Below are 25520 nucleotides of genomic sequence, written 5' to 3'. Positions count from 1 at the left end.
GCCCAGATCTCCTTTCAAAAGGAAATACTCCTTACTCAGGCTTGCATTAAGAAGCAACCATTGAAAATATTAATAAGCCAAATAAATGCCCAGTTTGATTTAGGGATAGATGCAATCAAGGAGGCAATGGTTCCAAGTTTTCCTCCAAAACACACTGTAACCAAATTTTAGGGGTTAAGTGATTTGTGCCACTTCTAGTAAGAAAGAAATCTGGGATTGACAACAGTCATAGGCCAGTCCTGGTTTGATTTAGAACACCTTGAATCCAAAGTGATCATCCTTACTGGAGGGATGAGTAGTTTGAATCCATTGTTTATTCATTATGAGATACAAGTATTACAAGACACTTAAGAAATCTTTTCAGTGGTACCAGAAATGGTGGAAGCTGCCACAGATATAAAAGCCAGAAACCAAAATTATGTGAAACCAACCCACTGCCATGACGCAACCGAGAACATGTGCTCTGCTGAAACAAGGTGCCAGAACAAAGATGTGCCCATGGAGGCAGGGGTGGGCAGCTGGGCCTGCAAGAGGTTGGAGGGGAGAAGGAGGTGGGTGGGGGGGCATTTGTGTGTGTGTGTGTTTTAAATTTTGATGGAAAAAAGTTCCATCCAGCATCCCTGCATCAACATTCCTTAGTGAGGACAGAGCACATTCGCATGCACATGTTCAGTTCTTGTTTTAGTCAAGAAAAGCAATTGCTCACTGTGTGGGCGCAGGAGGGAAACTGCTTCTGCTGTGAGCCTTGCTGTGAATCGGGAAACTGAAAAGATGCAGAATTTCTCATCTGGAGCTATAGAAAGAGTCTGTTTCTCAACTCACACATCTTGAAACAGCGAGCAGCAATGCTCAGTGCACGCAACAGCCAGCATGCCAAGAACACACACCCCAATCCTTCTGAAAGGGATTAAGATGAAGCTCGACCCACTGAAACCAAAGCTTTTTCACAACAGCTGGTGTCACATTGTGTAAAACACACTCTGAAGTTAAGGAAATAGCTCATTTTCTTATTTAAAAGAAATGTTTCAGGCGACTAGAGATCTGGGGAAGGAGAGGCCTGCATCCCAGGAAAACCTGCAACGGGCTTTCAGTATTAACTCCCAAGCAGAAAAGTTGCTATGTCAAGCTCTTAGAGAAATAATTTTCTCACTTGACTGAAATTCCAGGAAGTAACAAAAATTCTTCTTCTTTTTTTGTTATGACAACAGAGAAAGTTGCATATTCAATAATTGCCATGCTCCCAGATGCCATCCAGTTATCTGCAAGCCACCCCATGTTGGCATTGCTTCCAGATTGCATGAAAAAGCCTAGTTCAATGTGGCCAAATACATGAATCTGCTTTTGGAAGACATACCAACAATCATTAACAAAATCCACCATTGCCAAGGGCTCCCACACACTTCCCAAAGAGGACAGCTTTCATTTCCACACCGATGGAGTTTAAAACTCAAGAAATGCCTTTGTTATTGATGAGACTTTTCACTTCTGTCTCGAGTCATTCCCCAAATACCCACATTTACACTCAGACTGCTGGTGATGAAAGACATTTTTTTCTTCCTTCACAGTCCTTCAAAGGGCACAAAACCCAGGAGAAAAGTCTTCTCAGATAGATAAATGCAGTTACTCAGAGACATGGACAGAGGAACCCCATGTAAAAAGCTTCAAAAGACTAATAACGTGGGTGGAAAATTAAGGCACCTCATAAAAGGTTTTTAGTAACAAGGGAACAAATCACACCAACTTGGAAAGGTTAAAGAAAGCAATTTATAGACACTAATTAGGGCCTCTTCTTAAAGTGCCTTTGCAAATGACAAAGTTGGGTTTATTCCAGAGGTGTGAAGGGAGTGCAGTAAGAGCTGCCTGGGATGGCTCCTCATTACCACACGTTTGCAGGACATTTAAGGGTCAGCATGAAGGGAAACATGGGGGATGTATTTGTATGAATAAGCTGTGCAATACTTAAACCCTTCCCAGGGAAATCATCTCCACAGTGGTGCAGGACCCAGGACTGTGCCTGCTTCTTTGCTAATGGCAACTGCTTTGCTGGAAACAAAGTCCAAGGTCAAACCTGAGTTTTCATCCACTTTCTGGCTCACCAACTCTAAGGATCTGCATGGTTAAATTTGTACAGAAATGTTGGTTTATGCAACACTGTGGCTCTGACAAAGTTTTGCTTGCAGGAGGAAGTGCTAGAAGGTGGGAGCTGAAGGATTTTGCAGCAGTGCTTCTCAGAGCCGTGGCCAGTGTGGGGCTGGTGCCTACAGGGAGATAGGTCTTATCTGAGAGCAGAGAAACCAGGGCACCTCCAGTGCTGGCAGAAGGTGAATTGGTCCTTTGGGGACTTCATTTCTCCTTTGGTTCGCTGAAGCTCACCTCCCCAGCTAACACAAACACCTCCAGCTTCTGCCATTCAAGCACGAGCTCCCCCGACAAACAGGGCAGGTGTGCAAAGGGACTTCCAGACAGCAAATGCCACACATCTGTACAGGCAGCCACTTTACTCACCTCTGGGATCTCTTTTTTCAATTTACACAACGCCAGCTCCTCTCCCCGCACTCTGGGGCTGCTTTTAGAGGAGCTCAGTCATGTAGAAGGACCTGGACGTGACAGCCCTGCAGCAGCCTGGGCTGCTTTCGGGGACAAGATGCTGCCCTGGGAATGGCTGCACCAGCTTCCTCCCCACAGTTTCAATCCATCGCCTTACAGGACAGCCTTGAAGGGACACTGCCTTCAGCAGCCCTCACAAATTCTCTGCAATTAGCCCAGCAGCTTATAAAGCATTACTTTATTGCATAATGAAGCAACTCTCCTTCACAGCCATTAGAACAGCCCAGAGGTTGTACACAACATGGCCACTCCCTGAAAGCTCTGCAGGGACTGAGTGTTCTCTGCACTGTCCCCCTGCAACCCATTTGGCTCAAGCCTAAAGCTGCGTGAGCGCTTGAACATAATTCCCTTTCAAACAGTGATTGTGCACAGAGCCTCTGCACCCCCTGTCCTTCCTGCTTCTCCACGGGGGAGAGCAGAGCAGGTCCAGAGTGGCAACTAGGAGCGCTCTGCTCTCACCTCAGAGCTCACCCATGAATCCTCTGTAGATGTTTCAGCTTTCCAAACCAAAGGTCCTGGCCAGTGTACTGCAGTCCAGGGGGACGAGGGGTTGCCCTCGGTCTGGCGTCACTGCCCACCACCTACTTCTCCTCAGAGTGACTGTCTGCTTACATCTGCCACCACCATGTCTGGGGTGTGCTCCCTACCCTGGTTCTGTCAGCAGAGACACAAAGGAACTTTTAATAGCAGCTTGTTTGTTAAACCTGGGATATCTTGACAGAGCTGTCACAAAAGATGTGAGGAATGAGCAGCCATCACCCCTCTGCAGCTTCTGCCCACGCCAGGGCTGACTCTCCCTAGGAGCCCTTGCTTTCAGCCCTGCTTGGCTGCCACATGAAGATACAGCAATTCTGCAACATGCCTAGCCACCCGTGCACTCAGCTGTGGATGAACCTGAATTTCTCACATGGGAAATAAGTCCACTTCCCTGAGGCTGTCACATTTGCAGAGCCTGAGAGGTTCCAGGCTAGGTGGGATGTTGGGTGGCTCAGCCCAGCGACCATGCCGCTGATGGCAAAAGGAAACAGGGACAGGGGAAGGAGCTGCAGATATCTACAGGTGCAGGGGAGCTGAGTGAAACTGCTACTGCACTTTCAATTACACCTGGGCAGGGAACAGGCAAAGGACAGTGAGGTTCCCAGGGACATAGGGCTCCTCTGAGCAGGGAAGGGGTTTGCACTCACTGGCTTCCTCAGGAGGTTACATGACACTACAAGACACCTTCCAGATACAGAGTCAACTGACTTCTTCTCCCCAGTTTCATTGCACAGAGCCTATTACCATCCCCTCTCCCACTTCAGGAGCAAGAACATTAAAACTAAATACAGAAGTACAGGAAAGTACCAAAGAATGCAAACGGCACACCAGCTCCGAGGCCGCTCCGTGTGAGGCGTGCCAGCTGCACCCCCGGCTCTAGCCTGCCTCACACTAACTTCTCAGCTTCTTAATCATTTGTATTTCATCTCCCCCTCCACTTCCCACATGGAAACAAAAAATGATTCACACACCAAAATAAATCACCTGGGACTCCCATAAGCCCATCAATTCCCTCACATTGACCTAGGGCACTTGATAAGGAATTTTCCCAGCTTGGCATCTGGGTTTGACTCTGTCCTCCCCTCCCCTTTTGCTGGTCCCACAGCACAGAGAGGGCAGAGCAGGGACTAATCCTGCCCACACATTACATTTAGAACTTAATTGACTAGAAAACAAATCAAATTTTAAAACTTGACGCATCTGAAAAATCCAGCTACACAGGGGAAGCATCTGTGGCACCAGGGATATGGCCCCTGCCCTCTCCAGTGGGTGGAGGGGTTGATTTTCCAAGGGAAGTGCCTTTATCAAGCCCAGCGCAACCAGCACAGCAGTGGAAAGAGCGACCGATGGTTAAAGCTGCCTGGGCTCACCTACAGAAAGAGGCCAACACGAGCCCAGTGCTCAGGGAGACCACAGCACTGGATTTTCCCTTACAGGAGGAAAGGAGTGAAGCTGTGAACTGAGAGCTCCACTCCTGCACCCCAACAGTACGTGGTGCAAGGCCTGTGTCACCCACAGCACCTCCGCACCAGCCTGTTACTGCTGCTGCCTGAGGATTGGGCCCTGCCTGCTCACTGCCCTCAGGGTGCACAACTACCCTCAGCCCATGACAAGTCTGCAAAACCCAACCATGCCATACCTTGCCAAGTGCTGCCAGCACTGGCAGAAGCAATACAAGTCATACATCTGTCACCTCAGGCAATGTCAATAGACACAGTGTCACAGTAAGGCTCTGGCTGGCTTCACTATTGGGCTCTCCTACAACAGCTCAGAGAGACAGGTTCATTGGGGCAAAGTGCTGGAAGTAACTGTTAAACCTTTAAGGCAGGGTCAAAACAAATAATAGCACCTGCAGCTTTCAGGGCATTATCACATCTGCTTCTCCAGGGTCAGGCCACACATGCACACAAGTCCACAGGCACACAGCAGAGCTTGACAAATGCTTGTAACCCACTGCCTAGGCAGACATCCTTGTCCACACCAAAGCTCTCCATTTCCAAATTGGTGCAAAACATGCACACAAGGAGAAGTTATGGTGCATAAAATACCTTCTCAGAATCAAGGATGTGACTTTGGGGAGATTCCTCACAAGATAAGATGAGGTCCTTGTCTTCCACCCACGTATCGGACAAGTATACACTGCTTCTTGAAAAATATGCTGGAAGCTAGAGCACCATTCACTAGCAAAGATACAGCTCAACTGCCAGGTTTCCTAAGCATCTCCCTTGTCTCTACCATGCCAAGAGATCACAAAGATCACACCAATTTCACTACTTGCCAAAGCAGCAACCCCAAAGGCTGCTCCAGGTCTCCTTGAATAAATGTTTTTACTTCTCTGGAGAGAAGTAAGCCCTAGCTGCCCATACCGTACTGGTTTTCCCCTGTGCTATGCTGAGGCTAATGGAAATTGAAATTTTGACTTTTTTTCTTCCTCCCTTCAGATTTTGAAGCAAAAGCAAAGCACTTTCATCCACTTTAAAATGGTGCAATTAAACCAATTCCTGAATAATTTGCAGTTCTCTTCTACAGAAAGCATTAAATAAAGTCATGCTTTTCAGTATTTTGAATAGAGGGAAAAAAAATCATATATCCATGTAGCTCTCAATTCATCCCTCCAACCAGGGAAGGTGAAGAGATTTACACTGACACGTAAATCCCTGTGACAGGTTTCTATAAAACCACTGAAGGAGGCATATCCAGAAGGCAAAATAAGTGTTTCACACCTCCTGTAAGTAGAAAGTGTGAAACACGAAGTGACAAAAGCCACCTCTCTTCCTGCAATTCTCTGTCACAGCTCCTGCCTTATCCTGGCACTCATGTGCCCACTCCTGATGTCAATCTAGGTAACACTGGTGTCACAGTGCTTTCAGGATGCCAAAGCTATATCAAAGGTGGCAACACAAACAACACCTCAAGGGCATTCCAGTCCATGGATGTCAACAGAGATGCCTCATCATATCACAGCACTACATGGTCCTCACAATAACCAGACAAAGAAACTCCATGTACCAGTGCCTTACCTTCCTCCAAGTCATTCCTCAGAGAAGCCTCCAGCAGGGCAACGCTGGCTTCAAACGACACCTTCTTTCTGCTAACAGCATTTCTCTTCTTTTCATGCTTCCGCTTCTTGTGCTGCATCTCCTTCTCGTACTGTGCCCATTTCTTCAGCTGCTGAGCCCTCCGCTTCTGGGCTGCCCGCAGCCTCTCCAGCGTGGGCACCTTATCCAGCAGCTGCAGCTCCGTCAGGAGGTCCACGTGGGCATCCATCACTTCTGCCGAGAGAGAGGGGGGTGAAGGATGTCCCAGCGGGAAATTATGTCCCACCACAAGTCCTCTGGATCGCAGCCACCTGCTGCTATACCAGCATCTTGAGGCTGAGCTGGGAAGGGTCCATCACAGTGTCAGAGGAGAATACGGTACAAACCTGAAATGAGGAGGAAAATGTCAGGGACCAAATCTCATCACCCTGTGCTGACAAGCAACTAAGACCAGACTGTTGGAAAATAGGAGAGGCAACAACTCGCACCTCAAAAGGCAGCTCACTTAATTGTGTTTTAATTGCTTGTTTGTTTTCACTGGCCTTTGTGATTCTACTCTTCACCCACTACAAACACCCAAACAAAACCCTCTTCATTAAGTAGTTTTACTGCACAATTCACTCGTGTCTACAGTTCAAGGCAGTCCTCTCTGACAAGGAGAATAAAGCCTTAATAAGCAAAGATCTTCCATAGTATTTGGTATCATTCCTCAGACAACTCAGGAGAGGTTCAAGTACTGAGATAAATCCTTCCCTCCAGCTGGCCCCTTCCAGTGTAACCATCACCCCTTGTTAGGAGTGTCCCCAACACCACAGCCAGGACTGTCCTGCATTGATGTGCACCAGCAGCCACTTCCAAGAAGCATTTCTGTCTGAGCAGCAGACACAAGGCAGAGGGGACCAAGACTACAGCAGCAGAACCCAAGGAAGCCACAAATGTCAGACAAAGCCATCCCACCAAAATAACACCAGAAGGTATAGGCTGTAGGTGCATGGAGCTACCCACGCAGTGCCCCAAGGCCAGGCAGGTTTTCCCAGAGGAGCTCTGTCCACCAAGTACTATCATCTGCACCCCTCTACCAAGCCTTCTCACCCTAGCCCTAGGTGAGGGCAAATGGATAGGACGGGGCTCCCAGGGAGGTATTATTAACCACTTGAACTGTCTCAGCTACTTAAAAACCTGGGGCTTTGTGTTAATTTCTCTCTTCCTTCGTGTTTTGTCCTTAACCACATGCAGCAAGAAGAGCTGTTAAATCACACACACTCTTGGTGTGACCACACCACCAGAGACCTGAGATGTAATCAGCTGGGGGACCCACAGGCAGCTGCCAGGAGGAAATGCGTCCCACGTGTAAGGAGCAGTTCCACAGCAAAAAGTGCATTTGAAATAAAGCCAATGTCACGAGCAAAGAGTTCTTTCCACAACTCTTTGGAAAGAGTTCTTTCCGAACAGAGCCACGCAAAGTATGTTGAATGATAAGGTGAGCATGCCAAATCAAGGTAAGCTGTAACCAACCACACAACATGTGAGCTCGTGTGGTTCAGACAGCTTGGAGAAAAAGAAAAGAAAGAAAAGAAAAAAAGGAGATGATAGGGAAGAGAGACTGTGGAGAACTTGTAAGAGCCTGAGAAAGCCCCAACAGAGCAGCTGAAGCCATTCCCCGCTCAACTCTCATGCTCCAGAACAGAGGAAGCAGCAGTTTGTAAGCAATGGATGCAAAGCATCCATGGGAAAAATAGCAGCAGAAGAGAGGTAGCTAGACCCAGGTGACAGACATGGTAAGGATACCAACCCTTACATCATCCAGCCGGGCCAGGGAAAGACTTTGTTCATCCCTCTTCACAGGGCAGAGCAGCCCAGCTGGGGAGGCATTACTCTGAGGAGCTATAGAGAAATGTCCATGCCATGCAACACATTGACCAGCAAATTTCGCAAGCTTGAGACACGTACTCCTTCCAAACATTGCTACAGACCTGCCACAGGGGGTTAAGCTCACCTATAAATATCTCAGCTGACTGACAGAGGCACGCCATTTCCTCCACAAAATAATTGGGTTTAGAACTGAAAACAAACTCACTCAGCCAGAGCACACAGGCAGGTCTCATGTTTAGCCAGCAAATGGACAACAGAAGGCCAAGGGCAGCTTCAGCAGCACCTGCAAACCTTATTTTGAGGGTTTCAGGACAGACCTGAATAAAAAAATCCCTGTTTCATGCCTAAAGATCTTAAGATTGAAAAAAAAAACCAAAACTTTAGTTCCACACAGGGACAAACCCAAATCCTTACAAAGCTTTTCATGAAAGAAATACTACCTAGAAATTAAAACACTTGCCTGCGGGGAAAAATACCAGCTCATGACTTTAGCATGCCCCTGGGAAGTGAGAGAAGCATCCTGGGGCTCTTCCATGGCACAAGAGTCCATCACAGCTCTCCCTGACCCCTGCCCACAGCCCCCATGAGCTGAGAGGCACCATGGTCCCCACAAACCCTGCTGACAAGAGCAGCATAAATGCAGCACACTTTCCTAAAGAGCTTTTATTTTGGGGCACACACATTCTCCAAGCACAGGCTTTTGGCTGGAAAGCTCCTCACCGCCTCTCATGACCCTGTGCTCCTGCTCCTTGCTGGCGTTCCTGGGAAGGTATCTTTTTTGGCAATCTCTGCTCCAGTAACACAGGCTGCAGATCTGAAGCCCCGTTTACAATACCTCGAAGGAGGGGAGATAAGGGCAGGAAATGCCTCTCGGCATACCACATACGGCACTCCCACCCTGCTCCTTTTCCAGGCCACTTCTGCTATTGTTCGCTGAAAGATGAACAAATACTTTCCAAAACACACCTGGAGTAGAAACGAGGATCTAATTCTGCAGGTTTATTAAAGTAAAGAAGACTTATTGCAGCGTTTCCCTGTTTACTCAAAAAAAAAGCTGGATGCTTTGGTGGTGGGACTGGGACTGTACCTCAGAAAGAGCAACAGAACATTGATTTTTAAGGAGAGAAGCATGGCTTGCTCTGTTTGCCCATGTTTCAGCTTCCCTGCACACATCTCATCCTCCAGGAGCTCCTCTGCTCTCAGAACAAAACAAAAGAGAGATCTGAGTGGCCTACAGAAGGGAATGAAATGGAGAGAGGAGATGCACAAAGAGCCATCCTGAAGTACTAGACACCAGCGTCTTCCCAAACCTACCAGCAAATGAACCTCTGGAAGAGCAGAGGTGTGTCACCTTGAAATGTCTTCCTGAACACAGGAAGGGGACACAGTTCGTCTCCTCCCAGACTTAGGTTCAAGTCCCCTAGCACCCTCCACAGACCCCAGAGCCAGATACTTGACACCATCACTCTGTCTGCCTGCTTCCCAATGACCTAGTTTCTTCCCTGTGCCAAAAAAAATGGTACATTGGCTTCTCGTTGCACAAACTGGTCAGTCTAACTATAGCATAGTTGCAGGTCCCAGCATTTGTTTACCTGCTAAGTGACACAGAAGCTGCCTGTGTGGGTGTTTGTGGTTTGCGAGGCATCAAATTTTGGTTTCTGTTTTATTTAAGGGGGGGGGGGGGGGGGGGTGGAAATAGAGTGCCTTTCCTTGTGTTTGATTGAGTTGAGTTTCCATGAGCTCAGCAGATCTGCCTGCACTGTGCAGAGCACATCCTGCCACACACAGACAGCCCCAGCCCTGCTGGGACAACAAACAACTGCTTCAGGGGCCCAAAGGAAGGCAAGATGCTCACAATTGTACTGTGCTTGTACCAGCACTAACCTCTTAGTGCTATGGCAGAGGAAGATCCATTCCAACCATGCCAGAGATCAGTCCCTGCAAAGGGCACACAATGTTGGCAAACACAGCTGCTTTTTCAAAAAAGGTTGCATTTTCTGTTTTATCTTACCTTAGTGCAAGATTTGTGTCAATAAGTCCAAAAAGACTTTCAGGGTACTGGTTACTCACTTGCAATACAAGAAGAGATGACAATTCTGGGAAGTGAGAATTTACTGAGTCACTGGTTGCAACAAGCTGCCTACCCTGTGTTACAACCCTGCCTGGAATGGTCCTTCATCACCTGTACACACACTTCCTCCCATTTCACATTTAGAGGCTGGCACTTGCATCACATAAAGGAGAAAGCCAAGTGTACTTATATTCCTGTTCCAGTAAACACTCAGAGCTGCACCCCTTGACCTTCCTACAGAGCATTTAACTTGCAGACACTTTGGCATAACATTGCTGAGGTTGGAGCTGGATCTGTTAAAACAGACATGTTGCTGTGTGATAATGGAGTGCCTCCTCATAGCCTCACCAGACATGAAGCTGGAGCTAAGACTTGCAAATCCTCTGTTACATCTCCCCAAGGCACTACTTAAAGCACAGCACGACACTGAAGCAGAAAACAAACACAAGAGTCCTTCACTTAAGTGTCATCAATTGACTTCAGTTTTATTCCACTTTAAAACAAAACCAAACCACAAACTATGGAGGAGCAGCCTTTGAAGAGGACACCTTGAAATTAAATAGTTCAGCAACTAGAGAATTCCAAGTTGTGCATCTTTCAGGCAAATTTAAAATTCAAGACCCAGATAGGTGAGCTGCCACTTCTGAAGTCAAGGAGATTATTTTCATTCCTTTCATTGCTTGTGGGAAAGCACCTGCAGGATTGGGTCCAGTCGATTAGGTGAAGCATTTGCATTCGCAGCATAAAGTCAATTCAGTAGCATGAAGACAGAAATAGCACTCTTCCCCACCCCAAGCTAATCTTCTCTCAGCTAGAATTGGAAATCAAGTACAAAAGCCTGTAGCAGGGATCTGAGCACGTAAGCAGCCTGCAGAATCAACTCCTGCACCACGACAAGGTGAGGAATTGCCAAATTTACTCCTTCTGCCTCCTACAAGGGCCAAGGCCAATCTGTGGCTACTCCTGCCCCATGAAATACTAGATGACCAGCCCATTGCAGCCCTTTTGCTGAACCCATCCTCTGGCAATAAGCACCAATGAAGAATTCACAGGCTTCTCCTTCAGGCATCACCTTTAGGACTGTCATTGGTTGGCAACACAAAGTGGCCAAGACGTGTTCTAGACTGCTGTTGGCCAGGATCTCCCCACAGTCTAGAGGAGGCAGCAGAGCAGCTCTTCATCACTTGCTCCCTGTTGAGGGCAAGAGCTCACTGGCAGTCCAGCAGCCAGAACACCATCCAGAGATGTCCAGAAAGCCACTGAGTGAAGGAGGTGACAGACTGAGGGATAGGCAGGGGCAGCAAGGAGAGAAAAGCACAGGAGTTTGATTTTCCCCAAGGCAGAACAAGGCAGGGGACATGGCAGGCTGCCCAAAGCATGGATGTACCACAGGGCTGACCATACACAGTGAGCCAAGGTCCATTACCTCCCTCCCTCACCACAGCCCACACTGACAGTGAGAAAGGCAGAGCAGCAGTTAAGAGGGTCTTTAGTGCTAAGAAGACCATAGCCTAGAACCAGATTTATTTTCCTCTGTAACTGCTTCTCTCATCTCCTGCATTTTGGAAAAAAATGGTGTTCATTAGAGCATCATTATCAAGGATACAACATCCAGCACCACCACCCAGCTATCTAAATCACTACAGTCTCACACATCTGTAACAGCAGACTCAGCCCCTGGGCCTTCCAAATGCAGAGAGAGAGTCAGATACCAACAGTGACCATACAGCAAACTGGGAAGGGGAGTTCAAATCACAGTCACATGCCTGCCCCTCTTTTGGAATCACAGCCCCAAAACATTTGTTTTCACTTGCAATGCTACAGCACAGCCACATTTCCTCTGAAGGCTAGGGGATGAGGAGAGAATGCCCACGGTGAAAGGCTGAACAGGTAAGCAATTCAAAATGCAGCACCTCCAGCCTCCCGATGGGCTTCCTTTCTTTTCCAAAACCGGAGTTTGTATTTCTCTAATATCACACCCTGCTAGACCCTGACAGCCAGGTTGAATCAGCTCCCTTGTCTGCAACGAGTGCAATGCAGATGGGCACTGACCACCGTCTCCTCTGGGATGTCAGGGCTGAGGGCAAAGCTGAAGTCAGAAACTTGCCACTGATAACACATGCAGTCTGAACACAGTCCAAGGCAGCACATTAAAAAGCAGCTTGACATACACCTAAGCCTCTGTTTTCGAAACAATATGCAACAAATCCTTCTCCAGAGGTCAAGACCATTCACTGACGAACTGATGAATGCAGAACAAGGCCATTTGCCTGACTGCAGGTAACAAACTCACTGCAAGAGCTACACCACCAATCTCTGAACTATTATTTCTAGTCTCATGCTCCAGCCAGGAGGTACTGCTGAAAACCTACTCATCCTTCAGCACTCTGACTATTGCTTCTGGTAGCAAATTCTTCTTGCATGCACCATGTGATTCTCCCTGCACTGTGCTGTGAGCGCACAGCACCCTCAGGTTAACCACATTGAGAGTGAAAATTATGAAAATCGTTGCTACATGATTTAATTTCACTGGTATCTCAGAAGCAAACAACTCCTTCCTCTCAGGGCATTTTAAGCAGCAGATGCTCAGCAATACCAAATGAATGGTTCCTCCTGAAGGAATGAAGGTGAGAGCGTCAGGAAACATCACTTAAAAAAAAAAAGAATAAAAATAAAACCCAAAAACTAGGCCAAGACCCCTTAGGGTACACAACTCCTGTTGTCTGCCCTGGAGGGCTGGTGAATAGAACTGGCACAGAACTCTTCTGGGTGAAAGACTTGATCAGAAATCAGGAGTTTCGGGAGAGATTCTTGGCTTTCCCACAGGTTTCTTGCATGCAAAGTAAGTAACTTAATCTGTGCCCCAATTCCCTTCTTCAAGTGAAGATACTATTTCATTGCTGCTTGATGCAAAGATTAATTTGGTAGTGGAAGTGCATCAATGCAAGTTATTTTTCTGGCGTAATGGCAAGTTCAAAATTTAAAGCTAAATTCTTCCCCAGAGTATTAAAACCATTTTGGTTGGGACCACCTCTAGTTCCAGATAATCTGTCCCTCTTCAATGAACTCCTTCCTAGCAATCAGAATGAAATATGAGTAAGAAGAAAAAAGCAAAACAGCAAGTGAAAAAACCTCTTTGGAGCCAGTGCTGGTAACATAAAATGTTAAATGCCTCATTCTTTTCTCCTCCCAACTGTTTCACTCTGAACAACATTGGCAGTTGTTTGAGGAAAGCCCTTCAGTATTTTCACTATAAATTTTGTGTAAACACTCAGCACAGCACAAGAGACATTATTTTTACTACCAATATTGCAACGTGGGCTTCCTTGAAAAAAGGCCTTCTCTGCCAAGCAGTCCTCCCCCACACCAGCGTGCTTGGAAACACGCTGCTCTTTCCAATGGCATCTCAGTGACAAGCAAAACAAGGCTAGCGGTGGTCCCCAGATGTGTATACACCAACCATTAAGCTCCTATCTACAGCTGGAGAGATGGGTCTTTGGGTTCACTGGACAAGGCTGCAGCCAAGGAGGGCTTTGCTTGAGTGAAACACAAGCCCAAGCCCAGCTTATACATGTGATTTAGGAGCCAAGCAGAGCATTAAAGCTAGACCAACATTGTGTTTGCTTCTCTCCACATGGTTCCTGTGCAAAGCAGCTCACTAAACCCAGTTCTCAGTGTAAGAAATCAGGACTCAGAGGTGTTCAGAAAAATCTTCATCTAGAAGCTCTGTAGAGCAGATGCTGTTTTCTACATCTGCTCCACACAGTTCTCTGAAGGCTGCCACTTTCCTGCATTAAACTGTCCTTGCCTGGGTGCATTTTCACAGCCAGAACTTTTACGTGGATACTTTTCACATTCACTGTAAGTTTGGGGGTTTTGCTTCCCTCTCAGTTTTTATTCTCTAGCATGCTACTGATCACCCAAGCTCCCAAGGTGAGCAGCTGAGCTCCATATCCCTAGACACCAAGGGTTCTTTCAGCCCCAGGTTGAAGCAGAGCTCCAGTTCAGGTGCTGGCTGTACCTTTGAGGATGTCTTGGAGCTGCAGAAACTGCTCAGCCTTCTTTTGCTTTTCAAAGGTGAAACCTCAGGTTTACCTCCTGTTTTCAGGCCCATCAGTGAATCAGTAAAAGCACATATCCTGGGCTCTTAGCCATCAGCTTGCCATGCAAAGGGACATTTCAGTTAATTTGAACCTGAAAATTTAACTGTGATTTTCAATCAAGTTAAAAATCTGAAACTAAGTTCAGGGCTCAATTTCAAACTGCACACCAAAACAAGCTCTTCCCTTTTAACCTAGTGCAACAGACAAAACTATTCAACAGCCTGTAAATCTGCAGTGGACACACTAACTGTACCAATCCTTGACTTTTTTTTCCCTTAGATGAGGGCTGTGTACTTCAACCTCTGCTCCTCACCAGCTCTACCCAAGGTAGCACCGTAAGACTGCAGAGAATATGATGCCTGAATACACGATTTTATTCCTTCAAGAATTTATTACCTACCACTCCCCTCTCCCTTTTGCTCTTCCAAAGAAAAGTATCTGCTAACAAAATGTATCTCTACGATCAGAGGAGCGGCAGGATCCCTGCCCTTAGGCAAAGAAAGGGAGATCAGAGCAGGATTTCTGTGTAAACGTGAACCAAATCCCAACTTCCATAGCACCAGAGCAGATGCATCTTCTCAGCCAGGCAGTTAAATATTGAAGGAAAGGCATGCAGCAGCTCTGATTATGTGGAACAAAAATTAATTGAGGGCATAAGTCTCCGATTCAGCTCTCCATTTATTTTTTCCACAGCACATTATATGTGAGTGTGGGTTGCAATGCAGACACCTGCAGGGAAAGCAGCCCGACCCATCTGTGACAGTGATATTACTTCCTTTTATTTTTCTGGTTAAAGCTTCCATTTATCATCAGCCCTGCAACAGACAGATGTGTGGAGTCTTCCAAGACTGCCTCCCCTTTTCCTGATGCTTTTAACTACACATTTAAAGATCCAGAATTTGAGAAATGGCAACATTTTTTAAAGCCTAAAACAGGCTTTAAAACAAGGCACGGGGGAAAGAAAAACAACAAACAAACCACATCTCATTTCCAACAAACTCAAAAACATCACTGCATGAGCCCACACCCTTCCCTTAAGATACAACTTAAAGTCCTATTCGCCTGCACTCCAGTCTTTTTAATAGAAATCCTTCCATTGTTCAAAGGCACTTACACACATTTTGACCCACGGGAAAAAAATATATCCTGGAACAGCATTTGCAGGATAAGTGCCTGGATTTTCCACATACAGCTCCTAGGCACCTCAAGCCGTGCCAATACGGGATGTTTTAGCAGCAGGGCGTTTGCAGGCTCTCAGCTGTTGACAGGGACATACCTTTCCCAGGGAATACTCACTCTTGCTGTCATCTCTGCATGAGGGGTGCATCACACGGAGGTGATGGCAAGAGCAGGCATCCCACTTGCCCCTGTACAGCTATACAGCTCCCCATAGCTGTGCCTTTCTGCAGCAGGCTGGGAGACACAGCATCACCCCGAGGAGTTACCATCCAATGGGACGATGTTCCTCCATTTTTAATGTTTTCTTGGCCACCAGAAGAGAGCTCTGCCTTGCTCTTCTTTTTCCAAGGCAAAGCTGCAATTCTGACAGCTATATGGCACCAAAACCACCGCAACAGCAACCACCAGATGAGAGGAAGGGACAATGCTGAGGGATGAGAGAAGACTTATCCCTGCACATCCATTACTGGAGTTTACTATACCAACATTGACACCAAGAACCAAGCTGAACACCTAGACCACACCACACAGTAATCCAAGGTCAAGTCCAATGGTACACATCAGATCGTGCAGAAGGTAGAAGAGGTTCCCTGATGACCAAACCACGGCAGCAAATATCATGTAGGCCAGTAGTACCAGTTACTTGGCACTAGCCATGGGACAGATGTCACCAGCTGGGCACAATCACCACCAACGCACAGCACCCAGGTGCCAGAGTCAAGCACATCAAACAGCCCACCACGGCACGAAGAGAGGGTTTGAGAGACTGGTAAGGAGTGTTGCTGTCAGGAGGATGCTTTATGGTGTGCTTTGATACAACTGGCAGGATTTGAAAGTGTTTGCTACACACCTGACAGGAGGAATATTGATTTTGTGGGAGATTTAAGAGATAATGCTCTTCCCAGCAATCTGATTTATCCTTTTTTAAATAGCAGTTGTATTTAATTATTGCTAACAAAATGCTTTCAACTGTAGTGCTTATAGACACTATTGAGCATATCTGCAATCATTACAATAATCCTCAAAAGATCTTAACCACATAAAACAAAAAGATGCCTTCTGACCCACCCTGCATCTGGCAGGGAGCCTGTACATCTACTCAGGATGGTGTTGCCCACCTGCCTCGGCTGTGGAGGGAACAGTGGGGTGCCTGTGGGCTCTGCTGGGAGAGTAAAGAGGTGACACGTTGGGGAAAAAAGAATTCCATGTGCTACAGTGTGGGATGTTTTGTTCCATACTGCTCAAACATCTGGATTTGTTGTCTAAGGCACAACCCTTATACCTTGGTGAACTCCACAATTGCTGACTTATTCCACTGCTACACCACTCATGTCACCTCTCTACTCCAAAATATTCATCTTCCTTTCCACCTAGCCTTTGCAGGTCAAGGTCAGGCACCAGCCTGCAAGAAGGGGGCTGTGAGGCTGCTGATCTGACACAAAGAAATCTCCAGCACAGCAGGTCATGCTTCCCTGCAGCACGCCAACAAGCAGCATCGTGTAGTCACTATAGGGTACCACTGTCAGCCCATTCACAAATGGAGCAAAGATCAGTACCACCAGAAAATTGTCACTACAGGGCCAGCAAGACAGTTTTCCCTTGAAGACTGCAGGAATATTTTAAGTGCATCTTCTAGAAAGTTGAACTGTAATACTGCAAGAGGGCAAAGGCTCCTTAAAATGCAGATCAGCAGAAAGCCTGCACGGGAAGCAGGCTGCCGCCAGCAGGCCTTGGCTGAGGAAAAGCATCTCTGCCAACAGCCCCACCACTGCCTCTCGCTCCCACTTCTGCCCAAGCATAGCTCCAGAATAACTTATCTTGGGTGCAAACCATGAGATGGAAACAAAATGTTTTGCTAGAAAAACGTCAGTACAGCTTTCAGCAGCACCAACATCACCAGTCCCAGTCTTAAATCAGTCACTCAGAGCAGCTTGCTGCTGCCTTGCTTGCGAGGCAGATTTTCTGTTCCAGAAATACCTTATTTTTAGGTGCAGTTATCAACCCGCACGTCACCATACGTGCCCTACTTTCTATGTTTTCTGCATCTACTCATGGCCAGTCAGACATGGTGCACAGGCTTGACTTGCTGCTTTGACAATACCACTCCTCTGACATTGTTTCATTAAATATTTACCACTTCTCAGTCTGAGTATACAATTTTGGATACTTTAGGTTGAGTATGAACATGGCACCAGAACTGATGGTACTGCTCTCCTTTTCGTCAGTCTAGTTCTTAATTTGCTGCTGCCATTTCTGGGATTAGAAACACCAGGGCTCTGCTGCCACAGGACAAAAAGAGACAACAAGATCCTTGTTCACAACCATGGCACAAGGTCTAGCCATCCTTCTCTACTGTATCGATGTGCAGCCATGCCTGGATATGCAAATAGCCAGACCTGTCCAGGACAGAGACTCTTTCCAAGATTTAGGGCCAGAACTCAGCTGGAAAGAATGACTGCTCTTAAAGGAGACTTTGTGGAAGGCTTCGTGGGCACAGGTACCCACCCTGTCCTTCAGTATGTACCTCAAATGAGGATCTGTTCTGAGAAGCAGTTTTATTTGGATGGCAGAAGAATCAGTGTTCTGGTAGCAAAAAGTCAAATTCAGGTATCAGGAGCATCTTAAAGCCAGAAATCAGACCTGATCCTGCAGATGGTGAAGATGGCCCTTCTGCATCCCACTGATAGACACAGCTCCCACCAGCTGCTTTGGTGGGTTAAGCAAATAAGCAGGCAAAGCCCACTCAGTAGAAAGCCCCTCTTAATTTCACATAGGAGATGAACTCTTGCTCGAGGCCTCAGTAATAAAGAGCCAAGACCTACACAAATCCCTAAATCTCAGCTTAGCACCACAAAGTAGAGAAAACTATGGCAGTACTAGCAGACACTTTAGAGCTAGCATGAGGGTCACACCTTCCTTGGTCCTTCTCCTCTGAGCAAGTAATCAAGCAGAATTTGCACCGTGAAATGCTGCTGACATCCAATATTGCCACCACTTTAGAGCAATGCCTCATACTTGAGAGTTTCCCATACAAATCATTAGAGATGGCATCAATGCGCCATAACATCACAGGGAGAAGCTGGGCCAACACTAAAAAAACTGGTACAGAAGCTGCACATCTCCAGCCTTCTCTCTTAAGCTGTCCCTCCTCTTCCAGAAATACACAACCTGCAATTTCCTCCCTACCAGCTCAAGGGCATCAAGACATAGTGTGCCAAGCAGCCCCTCATCTACAGAGCAAAGGCAAAAGCTAATGATCAAACTTATAAGGGAGGTCTCTTGGCAACACAGGGTGAGAAAATTGCTGCCAGCTTGTTTGTGTGCACTTAGGGTGGCATTTCCAACCCTGTAATTGTTGCAGAATGAATTTAGCAATGGAGTTCAAGAGGTATGATTCATTCAGGCCAGAAAACCATGACTCAGCCCCCAAAGAATCATGAGACATTAAAATTATATACATTTAACTTGAGCTCGACAAATGCAAAGGAGCAGTGTAACAACAGCGTCTCAGTACAACTCCAAACATCCAGCAGATATCCCCGCTCCTTCTCCCGGCCAACGCAAGATGAGAGCAGCACAAGAGCAGTGCCTGGGTCGACTGTTGCAAATAATTTACGCCTGCCACCTCTGCCCAGCTCAGGTTATCAGCCACAGCTCAGAAAAAGGCACCTGATGCTGTCTCTTACCTAGTGACTCACCAAGAAAGGTGATAAGGTCCCATCCAGCCTAAGAAAAGCTCTTGGCGCAATCTTGACGTGGACCTCTGGGGAGATGAGCAGTCGAGATGCTCATTTCACTGCGTACAACAAGCACAACAGCCAGAGCCAGGGGAGGGAAAGAGAGCAAAGGTGTCTGCAGGGAGCTGGCACTCAGGGTGCTACAGCAAACCACAGAGGTGAGGGTGCAAAAGGAGCACAGATCTCTGCAGGGGACTGAGCAAGAAACAGGGTGGATTTATTACACAAAAGGATGCCTAAATTAAGGAGCATGTGCAGATCACCAGGAAGCGATGCAGTGAAGACTCAGGAAAAATAAGATGTTTTCCTAGCTCTGCTGAGGGACCTTGCCTAAGCCCTGTGCTTACAGACCTTGCATAAATGGAAAGGAAAGTTATTTTGAAGTGAGACAGGGTGCGAATTCAAAGCAGAACAACTATTGTGGGTTAACTCCCCAGGTGACTTCTTATTCTGGAGTGGCAGTACCTTTTTAATTCACTTCAAAAATAGATTAGGCCAACGGTTCTGATCTGCAAGGCCTTGCTAGCTGGCCTACTGCTTTTAGAGCACCCTTAATTGGAGCCTAGATATGGGGACACTGGGGGTTCCAGGACACAAATTGAATAGTCGTAATTTGGAAACTTTCTATTAATCTGAACCAGGAAAGAAACAACTGCCTGCAGGAGTGTCTGCACAGACATGGCTTGGGCAGGAGCCACGGCACTGCAGCTACGCCTGCAGAAGGCACACAGGGACATCCCCTTTGGGGACAGCTTGTTTGGGGGTCTCACCTCAGTAGGGCACAGCCCATTTGGGGACAGGCCTCAGTAGGGGGACAGCCCATGAATAGCAGTCTGCCAACCACAAAGCGAACAACACTAGGCAAAATCCACTACCTGCACTTTACAGGCAACCAAAAGCCTTCTCATAAAGCCATTTTCGCTTCAGGTTTATTTGAATTTATCACTTATCAAGCTTCCATTGAGCTTCATTAATCACAGCCTATCAAGCTCTTTCAAATGCAAACAGAGAAAAAGTCTCCAGCAACTGTACATCTCAGTTTATCCTTCTCCTATTGGAATTATTGAAAGCTAAGAATGTCAACCTACCTGTCTCCTGCTTTTCAACCACTTCCCATGGGATTAAATCAGCTGACTATTCTGGAAAAAAAACACACTGATCTCTTTCCCTGTCAGCTAGCAATGTTCAAGCATAGCAAACATATTGTGCAGGAAAAAGAGCCTCCCTGTGAAAGTTGAGGGGAAAGGCAGCACTGGTACCTGCATCAGCTTGTGGATGCTCTCCCTGAAAGCAGGGATGGCCAAGTCACCTTTGTCAAAAGCATTTCCTACCTGGGCCTCTAGAGCCAGAGATCTTGCAGCTCACTTAATCCATACCACATAATATACTACCTGTTTATTTTCTATGGGTATTCAAGTTTAGCCTTCCTCACTAGTGCCTACATGGCTGTTAACCCCAGCAATGACATGCTTCTGTGAGACCTGCAAGAAAAAGATCTATTAGGAAGAACTGCATTACTCTGAAAGCAACATTTGCCTCCCCTAGCAGAGGTGCTGAAGGGTGCTGCTGAGTTCAGACTCAGTCCAGCATCATCAGTTCTCACTGAAGAACTCTTTCCCACTTTGCTGTGACACTCGAGGGTGTCACCCCTCTCACCTCCCAGCCTCCTGTTGCTGTTCATCTGTGCTGTCGCTCCAGTCAAGCAGCACTACCCTCCAAAGCAGCAACTACTCTGATTTCAGAAGAGAAGGTGCAGGTAGACAGTGATTCATACCCACAATCACCAGTCCCTTGTGCTGCTGCCAGCATCAAGGTGAGCTGTGCCACATGCAGAGCGGGACCTGGCATAGGAGGGGGCTTTGGCTTACTCAGAGCTGGAGTCTGACTGCTCCCAGGTACTGTGGTTCTCCTGCACCTCCACCCCAGCCAGCAAAGCACTCAGCCTCTGCTGTCCTTTCAGAAATGCCACCTTCAAAAAAAATATACTGAAGTGTTGTATCTATATGCATATACAAGGAAAACCCACATTGGACAGCTGTCTTAAAAATGAACCAGACTTTGGCAAGTGGCACAGCTCATATCGACCGACAGCAATGCAGGCAGAACAGTGGTGTCGAGATGAATGAGCAAGGGAGCACGTGGAAAGCAGACAAGGAGAGACAAGTAGATTAATAGAAGACGACAGATTTCTAGTAAGATTGTGTTAAGCCTCTTTAAACTTCCCTAAAGGATGAGCCAGCTGGCAAGGCCATCCTAGGAGGTGGTGTAACTCAACTAACAGCCTTGAAAAAAGCCAACAGCTGACCCCTTTCACACATCACAGCTCACTCCTGCAGCTCTTTAAGCAAAGAGATCTGAAAACACGATGCCTGGATGCTTCTACACTGGTACTCTCCTGCAATTACAAGCCCTTCTTGCAGGGAGGTGGCCAGCCCTGAACTATTTTAAACAAGCAAACAAGCTGTGAGGTCAGGCCGACCCTCGGTGCTGGCAGAGCACTGGGCTCGCTCTCCCCAGCCCTGGCCAGCCACGCAGCACACACTTCACTGACCACAGCGCTAATCCCAACCCACCTGCCTGGCATCAGGCCATGAAGCTGCCATGCACATCTGGAGAGGGGCAGATCACTCCTGAAAAAGACTTAGCCAAAGCAAAGACAGGAACAGGCAGGTGATGAGGGGGGTCCCTGCATCATGCCTTTGCCTCCTTCCCAAACTCAGCTCTGCTGAGATCCTTGGCAAAGCCATGTCCTCCCAAAATGTTAGTGAGCAGTTTCACCCTCCCAGGATGAAGAGGAGAGGGTTACCCACAGGGGAAGCAAGCTTGAGATGTTACAATTCTTATACTTTAAGAATCAGTACCTTCAAAACCTGCTGGAAGAGAAGTGAACACGGTGCACAGGTATGGCTAACAGGAAGGGTTCCCCTTGTCCCCTTTCCCGTGCCTCAACAAAACCCCCATTTGAAACTGCGAGTAGCTGCTGGGGAGCTGAGTGTTTCAGAGTGAAGAACAGCAGCAGCCATTTGCTTGACAGCACACAAGTTTTCCTCCTTAGGTCAATTAGCTGGTGATATAATTTGCCCACTAAGATCACTGAATCATCATTTAGCAGTTTCAAAGGAGACAAGATAAACAGCAGGCCAATTTTTCCCCTCCAGCTCAAGAAGTGACTCAAAATGCAGTTAATGATAGTGGTTCGTATGTGTCTGGCAGAGGATTTGAGAGGGCAATTTATTTCCCAAAAAGAGACTGACCTCTTTCACGTCAAAGAAACAAAGGCTGTGAAGACACAGGACCCAATTTTGCTACCCTTAACTCACAACCATTAGATACCCAAGAGCTGCAAAACTTCAGACAGACATAGGTAAGGGCAAAAAGGAGAAGCAGATCTCAAAACAGGTTAGGGAAGGTCACAGTTAAAACCTACTTTGTCACCAGCAAGCAAGAGACCTTTTTAAGGATGGAGATAAGAGAAAGGAGTAACATGTAACATTCCCAGAAGGCTTTTAGCACAAACCTGGCATTTTTGTGAGTTTATTCAAGATTAAAAATGAGACATCCCCTCATCCACAGAAGTTTCACTATTTGTCAACCTCAGGCTCCATAACCAGTAAACACTGGTTGATGTTTTTCTTCTTACTGGATGAAATGTGCCTAGAGGCAACTGACATTTTATAAATTATTAAACCAAGAGAAAATAAGGTTCTAACAAAGTGGCCAAAGAAGTGATGCAGAAACACCAAGGAGCTGGTACAATTGGTACCAGCACATTCACAGAGTCATCTTTCCTGCAATGACGAACTCAACAACAAGACATTGTTAGAAATGAGCAGCCTGGACACGTGGTTTTGATGGCAAAAAGAAGATGCAGTATCTCAGCATTTCATCACATCCACCACAAAGTTCAAGACATCAAACCTTTTATTTTTCCTTATGAAACAGTCACTTATGTTTTCCAATCAGAAGGAAAATAAGTACTTCTGGTTTTTAAACTCATAAGAGATTTCAAGACACAAATCAAAACCCATTAAAATAGTGTAATACCAGCATTTTCAATATCATTCACAGTTTTTGGTCCAACCTATAGCATAGAGATTAAAAAATGAATGGAAAAAACCTAAATGAAAAGGTAAATACATTACATTTTCCACAAGAAACACAATTCTCTCACCAGGTGAAAACTGCAGCCAGAAAAACCCCTTCTGCTTTCTGCCATCACAGAGCTTGTCTCTTCCAATTGTGAAAAAGCACTTAACCGTAATGGCAGGGCTCAGGACACCCAGGCCAAGAAAGGCTAGGTCAAGGTGACAGCTAGGACAGTCACTTCCCCCGAGGTTCCCCGAGCATTTGTTAGGGAGCACAGAGAGCTCCAACCAAAAGGGACTTTTTTCCCCCCTGGGTTTGGGAGCCCTCTGCTTCCTTGACAATTTGTGAGAGGCCACTTTCTCTGCTATTCCATCATAACTTGAAACATCCTCCTCGAGCACAGTGCAGAAAAATATCCTTTTGCAATATGTAAGTCAAAGACACAACCACAAAATTGTCAGCTTGTCAACGGAAAGCATCTCTCCCAACACTGGCACCTTAGACCCTGCAGCTGGAGAAGGGGCTGAAGTTCACGCTGAAGTTTGCCTGCTCTGCCAGCATCTGAAGGAGACTCTGTGAGAAAGCCCTTCATCTCCCACAAACCAGCCCTCACAATCCTGATGCCATTTCAGGAATCACTGGCACTTACACTCACGCTGCCTCCAGAACGTTTCCTCCACATCACAACCATACCAATTGGAGAAGATTTCTAAATACAATAAGGAAAACCCATCCACCAACACACGAGAAATTCGCATGCTCAGCGTCTTGCTTTTTCTCGATGACCCACGGTACAAGCGTGGACCTAAGTACCAAAACCAATCGTTCGAAGGAGTAGAAATCGCCTCAAAGGGGTAAATGCGTGCTCACCATTGGTCGCGTCCAAGGCAAGGTTAGCGGGTGCCCGGTGCCACCCGGGCAGGCAGCGGGATACGTTATTTCGGTGACTCTCGCCAGCCCGGTCTAGCATTGCACTGGGCTGGAGTCGCCGAAACTCCGCGGCGTGACTGCAGCCGCTGCCCTGCCCGCGGCCGGGACCCCCCTCCGCGGCCCTCCCTGCCCCGGGGGGGCGACGGGCGACACGACGGCCCCCGCTCGCCGAGGGAAGGAGCGCGGTAGCCCCGCGGTTGGCCCCGCGCCGCGCCGCCGGGTCCGGTCAGTCCTACCCCGCGCTGCCCCGGCCCCGGCCCCGCACTCACCCGCGGCAGCCCCTGCGGCACGGACGGCCCGGCCGCGCGCTCCCGCCGCCCCGGCAGCCAGGCGGGCCAGCGGGCGAGCGGCAGCGGCGCCGCGCAGCCCCGGGCCCCGCCCGCCTCCGGCCGCGGCCGCCGCTCCGCCCCGAGGCGGGGCCAGAGACGAGAGAGCCGCGGCCGCGGCCGCTCCGCCCCGGCAGGTGGAAGGCGCGGAGCCGGAGCGGCGGCGAGGGGAGTCTGTCCGCCCGTCCGTCGGGGAGGGCCCGGGGAAGCGCGGCGGCTGCGGTCGCCTGGGCGGTGGTTAAAGCAAATACATATTCTTGTAAAGGTCTTCAGGCTTTGTTGGAGCGCTGCAGCCGCGCCTCGGCCTTCCTGAAGCTGCGGCTGTGGCTGCAGATAAGATTTCGCGCTGAGTTCTGGCCGGGTGCGAGGCGTGGGATGCTGCCGCCTGCGCTGAATCTGAAAGGTCTGGGGAGGATATCCGGGTTAGAAACCATTTTGCTCTTTTTTTAGGTGTAACGAGCTGAGCCTGAGAGCAGGTTCCTGTTTGCCACAGAGCAAGGAGATGCTAGGGACAAAGAGCACTTTTTTTAAACAAAAAACCAAAAGAGAAACAAAAAGCTACCCCTGACACGACGTTCATGTCAGGCTTGTAAAGCACAGTGACCGATGTAAACAAAATGCCATTCCTGAAGTATGCCTCATGCCCATTTTATAGACTGAGGAAGAGAGACGGATAAGAGGCTTCACCAGGAGCCAAAGCCAGTTACCAGAGCTGGGAGCGAAGCCAAGAAGCCTCCTGGGCCAGGGAGTGGCACTCAGGAGCCTGGGTGCTCCTGCAGGGCCAGGGAGCAGAGCAGAGAGGATTCCTTGTGCTGCCGACAGATGTGTCTGGGACTGGGTGCCTTTTCTGGGATGAAATAGGTTTCAGAAGGCTTGGAGGATAAGTCATCATCAACTTATTTCTCCAGGCCTAACAGGTCAATGGGGAGACAGCTCTGACCATTGAGCTGGGGGGTTTCATTAGAGCATGGTGGTGTTCATTAGAACATGCAGGCTCGACAAACGCTGTTTGGTTTGGAATGTGACTCCCTCCT

At 47.7% G+C, this 25520-nt stretch overlaps 1 protein-coding gene across 3 annotated transcripts in view; it reads right to left on the bottom strand.

Moving 5' to 3' along the window:
• PPP1R16B (protein phosphatase 1 regulatory subunit 16B) overlaps positions 1-24505 on the bottom strand; it is a 62533-nt gene extending 38028 nt beyond the window's left edge. The window contains exons 1-2 of one of the 3 annotated variants that reach the window (XM_062009130.1): positions 24430-24505; positions 6165-6568 (exon numbers count right to left, since the gene is read on the bottom strand). In XM_062009130.1, coding sequence (XP_061865114.1) covers positions 6165-6411 — 247 coding nt within the window. In that variant the 5' untranslated portion in view covers positions 6412-6568; positions 24430-24505. Of the gene's footprint in view, positions 1-6164; positions 6569-24100; positions 24363-24429 lie in introns of those variants that run through there. The other 2 variants (XM_062009131.1, XM_062009129.1) reach the window with 2 other exon arrangements.
• Positions 24506-25520: the final 1015 nt, after the last annotated feature.

Source organism: Colius striatus, chromosome 16, assembly GCF_028858725.1.
Source record: "Colius striatus isolate bColStr4 chromosome 16, bColStr4.1.hap1, whole genome shotgun sequence".
Taxonomy (NCBI): domain Eukaryota; kingdom Metazoa; phylum Chordata; class Aves; order Coliiformes; family Coliidae; genus Colius; species Colius striatus.
The sequence above is the reverse complement of the archived record's forward strand: the minus strand, read 5'-3'. Positions and strand labels throughout refer to the sequence as shown.